At 48.8% G+C, this 6,732-nt stretch overlaps 1 protein-coding gene across 1 annotated transcript in view; it reads right to left on the bottom strand.

Moving 5' to 3' along the window:
* Positions 1-6,732, bottom strand: part of Tg (thyroglobulin) — an 83,735-nt gene that overhangs the window by 27,759 nt on the left and 49,244 nt on the right. The window contains exons 24-26 of the mRNA XM_008843188.1: positions 6,344-6,459; positions 4,264-4,372; positions 2,788-2,853 (exon numbers count right to left, since the gene is read on the bottom strand). Coding sequence (XP_008841410.1) covers positions 2,788-2,853; positions 4,264-4,372; positions 6,344-6,459 — 291 coding nt within the window. The remainder of the gene's footprint in view (positions 1-2,787; positions 2,854-4,263; positions 4,373-6,343; positions 6,460-6,732) is intronic.

Here is a 6,732-nt window from a genome sequence, read left to right as displayed (position 1 = left end):
AGGACCAGTTAGCCACTTTAAGGAATTCATGTTTTTATGGCTTCCTCTAATGAAGCTTATGGCTCTCCTGCAATTTACACATTCTATCAACACCCATCACACCTATGAGGACCTAAAATGCACACCTGGAGAATGGCACGTGCTATTCTTTTGATTATTCCCAGCACATGTAATGACTCCTCTAATGAAGCTTATGGCTCTCCTGCAATTTACACATTCTATCAACACCCATCACACCTATGAGGACCTAAGATGCACACCTGGAGAATGGCACGTGCTGTTCTTTTGATTATTCCCAGCACATGTAATGATGCTTCTCTGTGTGCACAGACACTATCCCAGATTTCCTATGCTATTTCATCTCACATTTACTGCTCTGTGTTGCTACTGACGCATGTCTATAACTTAGGGAAGTCTGAACATGTGGCAGACAGGGAATCACAGGCTACTGTCATGCAATCACATTAGACACTATTTGCTCTAATACGTCACTGACTTGTTCCATCAAACATCAACAGAGGCACTCAGTGTAGACAAAGGCACCTGCAAGCAGTAGGCTATATAGATATGCAGGGCTTTGTGTAGTCTGTCCTTTGGCCCTGCCTGGCTCTAGCCCTGCCTTCCAAAGGGGATGCGTCTTCTCTTCACTATGTGACCGCCTCCTTGTCCCCTCCACTCAGCCTTTGCTGACCCCTGCCCTTTAAGCCACTTTCTACACTGTCTACACGTTTTCCAACACTAGGCCGGCAGTTTGGGCAGTATTGCATTGTTTCTGCCAGTCTTCCGGTTAAAAGTGCTTGGTCTGGGTTGTTGTCTATTGCTAACTCTAGCTCTCCTTTGAGCACCATTCTACAAACAGGGTATTCAAGGAGCTTATAAATATAGCACTTTGCCCAGATGTCTGCTTTACTTTTCTGCTCTGGTTATACTGAGGAGACAGCCTTGGTGTGTGAACTGGCTTGCCTGCTCTATAGCTGGTAGATAGTAGGAACACCAGAGCCCATGTTCTCCTTGCCCTGACTGCCCATCAGTCCAGCTGTCATTCAGGTCTCTACTGACTCCCATGCCTAGAGACACTGGAGATGCTCACAGTGTAGTCCTAAGTCAATCTCAGAATTTGAAGGACCAAGGTCATACCCTGAGCATCTTAGGTTCTCATAGGTGTGATGGGCATGGTCCAGGTAACTGGCCTGAGGGTGCCTGTCTGTCCCTCTCCATGCATTATATAGGGTTTCATGCCCCAAAAGAATCCCATCTCAGCCCCTACACTGTCCTCAGCACACACAGTATGAACTCAGCAGACTTGATTGAGATCAGGGAGCAAGGGTCAGGATCATCTGAGTCTCTGCTTTTCCCACCTGTCCAAGGGTTTGAGAACCCCCAATCCTCATAGATGATGAAGAGAGGAAAAACTGGTCCCATTGCTCTTCTTCATTCCAACCTGAGCACTTCCCACCCTTTGAGATGCTCTCAGCCTCATATTTACTCGTCTGTCACTCAGTAGTTCTGTTCTGCTCACAGCTTTAGACACAGGGTACTAAAATCCTTGGGGTCCTGTGGTGCCCAGTGAGAGACAGGGGCATGCCAAGGCTGTGTGCCCCTGCTGGGAGTCATGTTCTTGACACTGGAGCAGGTCACAGTGATCATATTTGAATATAGTGGGTAGCAAGGTGCTTTCTCTTTCCAGACCTCATCTGTTGGTTGGGGTCTGGCTAGACCATCTGCAGGAGTCTCCCAACATTGGCCTCCTATGATGCTAAAGATCACAAGAGCTCCCTACAGGTTCAAGGACAAAGGCCTCAGCCAGCATAGAGAGATAGTGCTGGACATCACAGCAAGCTGGGAGTCCTTGTGCCTCTGCTGGGTCCCATCACCATAGTCACTTAGGGTGAAGGATGGAACTGGATATAACTAGTTGCTCTCAGGTGCCAAGGACTGTTTAGAAACTGCTTTCTTTCCTCCCTGAAGGTGACACATTGTTGCTATGTTGGAGAAGAGACTGAGCTTCAATTAGAAGTGACAAGTTTTCTGGTCAGAGATGGAGAAAATGGGGGACGCTGAGCCCAGCTGCCCTCCCCTTCCAAGACAGCAGGGTCACATCTCTGCTTTAAAGAGAACAGCAAAACAAAAAAGCAAGCCAATTTCTGCCCCTGATTTAGTTTGGCAACAAAGAAGTTCTCACTTTCCCCTGTAATCTTCCTCCAAGTATAAACTTCCAGGAGGCAGGCAGAAAGAACAAAACAACACTCATGAAATACAACTGTATTTTTTCAAGTGTGATTAAAAAACTAAATTACAGTTTTAAGAAACATTTTTAGTAGGGGTTACTTTATTTATTTTGGTTTTTATTTTTAGAAAATAGTCCCTAAGCTTTGTTGTGCTTAAAAGTAGATGGCAGAAATAATTATATAGTGAGGCGGAAATCCCAATGGCCCTGGCTGTGGATCAGAGAGAACCCCAGACCAACAGACTCTGGTGACCCCTACACACTCTGCTCAGTCAGGACAGAGACGTGATGGGAACACACACAGTGCTTGTCCCTGTAAGGATGAAGAATGCTGTAGGGTCAACTGAGGCTGGGTCCTGATCATCTGATGCCAGTGGCTCCCAGCTCAAGGCTGAGGCTACAGGATGCTACGGGTCATCTGTCTGGATTGTAGCCCCGAGAGAACACCTCACTCCTCTTCACTCCAACCCCAGGTCCCCAGTCCAGTCACCATTAACTGTTTTCTGGTCCTAGGTCATCAGGAATGAGAGTAGTCATGGAAGTTCTCATTTCTCAAGTACCTGCCAAAAACGGGGCCACCTCATCCCAGCCTCTAACACCCAGATCCAAGCAGTACCACTGTTGCACTGGTGAGAATATGAAAGTCAAGAATGTCCAGGAAGGTTCCAGAGATCACACAGCTAACACAGGGCTGAAGGGTTTAGCCCAGACAAGTGGACTTCACATTCTGGTTCTCAGAATCACCAGTAAGCCAGAGTCCCAAGAAGCAGTCCAAGGGCAGCAGAAGGAACCACAGGCCACAGTTGGACTCAAGCTGTATATTGCTTGCTCCTCCCTGACCCAGAAGATATGGAACAGGAGGTCAGCAAGGCAAGGAGAGGGGCACAAGCCACCCAAGTCTGGGGACACTCGCTGCTCATCTCCCACATGCTACAGGGGCCCAGCCTGTCTCCCTGCCATCCCTGTCCCTCTTTTCTTCTGAGAATGTTGAGACCCCAAGCCAGCTCCCCCAGGGACTGACAGAAAGACTCTGGGAGGGCTGTCAAGATGGCTCAGTAGGTAAGGCGGCTGTCACCAAGTGGCATAACCTGAGTTGAATCCCCAGGATACACATGGTAGAAGGAGAGAACTGGCTCCCTTAGGTTGTCTTCTGACCTCCACATGCATATTAGCACATGTGCACTAACACACACACACACACACACACACACACACACACACACACGTGATATCACTGTTTAAAAGAAAGATCAACAGGATAACTAAGGAGAGTCTGTGTCCCTAGGGCCTTCTGCAAGTTTGGATGTGGCAGCGAATGGGGCACATGGGAAAGCAAGCTGCGTCATACATGGCAGCACACTTCTTGCTACTCATGTGGTCCCAGCCCTTGGATGGTTATTAGGAATGCAGCTTCTCTGCCTACCCAACCATGGGCTCAGACTCTGTAGCCCACTTATCCCCTAGATGTCATGTACACACACTGCCACTGGAGTGGGTCCCTGGAGCACAGGGATGGAAAAGGAAATCCTTTCAGGTCTGGGTTGAAGAAAAGAAGAAAAAGATCTGGTGGTGACTGATCTACAGGAAGGAAAGAGAAGAAAACATGGGAGTAGAAGGCCTGGGAGGCATGGTCCAGGCCCTGCTGGAAGGCCGCATGCAGAGAACATCAGGCCCTGGCATGAGTACGTGCACACCAGGAGGGTCTGCCCTGTGTGTGGTTGCACTGTGTCTGTGCTATGACTGGCTCCTTGGTTCCTGCAGCATGAGGCTTACTGCCCCAGCAGATTGGGGTGAGGACTGAATGACCCAAATGCATGCCATGGGGAAAGTCATTTGCAGCGGTTGGGAGGCCACTCTCTGCTGGCAGACAACAGGTGGGCTAAGCCTGCTGTAAACAGGATGGCAGAAGCTGGGTCCCATGCATAGCGCACAGAGGATAGTCTGCTCCCTATAGATGCACCCTGCTAGAAAACACTCCAAACACAACCGAGGGACACCCCACCCTTGAGCCACCCATCCCAGCGTCACCAACCTACCCTTCTTCACATATACAGCCAGAGACTCTGAGTTGCCACTCCTCACTTTCACCTGACACATAAGGCTTCCAAAGATGGTTGCCTTTGAGCTTCCCAGAGTATCTTGTTCCTAGAAGTACAAAGAGGCCCCGTTATCATCCAGAGTGTTTCACACACTTCAAAGCAACACACATTTAGTAAACTCTGACGACAGTTACACAGAGGGGCTGCCAGGTAAATGAGTGAAGGCACGTGGTTTTTAATCTTGTTCTGTTACAGGGGACACACGTGGAAGAAGCAAATTCCTGCCCAGCTGCACAGAGACACTGGCAGAAGAGGAGGTGGTCACAGAGGAGGGAGTGATTAATCCTATTAAGGAGGACCTAGGAAAGCGTCCCAGAAAAAGTGAATATGGGTGAGGTGCTGACGTACACGTGAGAGGCAGGCAGGCTGGAACAAGAGACAGAAGATGTTAAGTGAGAAAATAGAAGACTTGGAGACCTGGGATTCCATGGCTGTTTTAATGACTCAGTTCAGGGAATGGCAAGAGAAGGGGAAAGAAGCAGGAGCCAGCCCAGGGGAGACCTTGCAGGGGCACGGCTCCTGTCCCAGGGAGGTTTTGAAGCTTGGGGAGGTGAGGGCAGGCTTCTAGAGCATCTCCCCTTCTTGGTTATCTCTGGTGTCTTTTCTGATTTGTTTTTCGCTCTTCTTCCAGGCAGGTGGGACGAAGGTGACCATACCCACTTGTGGTTGTTCCCAGTGCCTTACCCCTCCTCAGCTGTGGAGTTTCCCATGGGGACTTATTTGGGGGCAGAGGCTACTTGAGGGCACTGGTTCTGCTTTGCTCACAGAAGAGATGAAGGCTTGAGTAGGGAAGTAAGGCTCATGGAGAGACAGGAGGAGGGGACCACAGCAGACCTGAAGAACTGGCCTGGAAACCCAGACCTTCTTACCCCTGCAAACTTATGGTCCACAGGGAGCTTCCAGTTGGCCTAGTTAGGGTGGCAGAGGTTTGAGGGGATAACATTAGTATCAGTGATGACCATCATACTAATGTTCACAAAGGAAATTGTTCTGTGAGCTGCTCCATGGATGCCTTCTTCAGGCCTCACAATGGTCCTGTGATGCAGGTGCCCGTTATTATTTACTACTGTGTGAGTGATCTGAGGGAACTAGGGGTTAAATAACAGAAAGCAAGTGGGGGGGGGCTGAGATTTGAACCCAAGCCCTACTGGCATCTCCTTTATATTTGGGCTTATAAGCTACAAGCCCAAAATCAAGAGCCCTAAAACTCAGGGAGGCCCTCTCCAGGTCCCAGGCATGGTATCACTCATAAATACTCCTACATATATGCATGGGCACAGGGGCATGTAGAGTCCAGTGCTGGTGATATCAGAAAACAGCCATGAACCTGAGTGTCCTGAACTGAGGGCACTATGGACTGGCCACCACACCAAACAGATGTAGAAAGGTAAAACCCATGGGGAAGTGAGGGTAGAAAATACTCACTATAATGTTAGCATACACAAGCAAAACATGTTCATAAATACATACATTTTCCATGAGGACCCAGAAGAACCTGGGCAGTGAAGTGTAGACTTGTGGTCAGGGGTTTAAAGGCCTGGACCTTGGATTTGATCTTGGCTAGATGACCTTCTTCCTAATGTAATAGCCCTATAAAATTTCCCATCTTTCACCAGTTTTCACTTACAGAAATGGCAATCTCATGAGGTTCCGATGAATGTCCAGACTTTTTTATTTTCCATTAATAATCATGTCTGACTGCCACAATGGAAGAAATGCTGGTATCCAGAGCCCAGGGGCCAGATGGTATTTAGGGCTCTGGATAATTACCCCTTGGCCAAAGGGCCCAAGCTGCCTGACAAGGTAAGCGATGGCAGAGGGAAAGTGAGTATGCCACACTGAGGCTCTCACCTGACTGTTCAGACAAGACCCTGCTCCTGCTGTCACCTCCTCCTCAGTCTTTGCTCTACTACAGCTACAATTCTGTCTCATCACTCTGAAGAACTGCAGGAGCAGGGTCACCTGACTGAATATGAGAGCATGTCTGACACTGCTTTGAAAAGGAACGTTGTCTCACCTGACCAGAAGTCACGCAGGCAAAGTTGTCACTTGTCCAAGAATAAAAATCACATGAGACCTCCAACCCCATTGTGGACACCGCGAGGAAGCTGCAGGCCTCGTCATCTGCACAATCTGCAAGTACCACAGTCACTACCCAGCTCTCAGATGATGTTGAGGATGAGCGAGACCTGTGCCCTGCCTTTGCCCTCATACCCACACACAGACTCCCACTGTACCTAACATACATCCACACACTATATTCAAACATACATGCTCACACTGTCCTGAAATGATGAGCGAGACCTGTGCCCTGCCTTTGCCCTCATACCCACACACAGACTCCTACTTACCTAACATACATCCACACACTATATTCAAACATACATGTTCACACTGTCCTGAAAC

This window comes from Nannospalax galili, unplaced genomic scaffold, assembly GCF_000622305.1.
Source record: "Nannospalax galili isolate Female #2095 unplaced genomic scaffold, S.galili_v1.0 scaffold620, whole genome shotgun sequence".
Lineage (NCBI taxonomy): Eukaryota > Metazoa > Chordata > Mammalia > Rodentia > Spalacidae > Nannospalax > Nannospalax galili.
The sequence above is the reverse complement of the archived record's forward strand: the minus strand, read 5'-3'. Positions and strand labels throughout refer to the sequence as shown.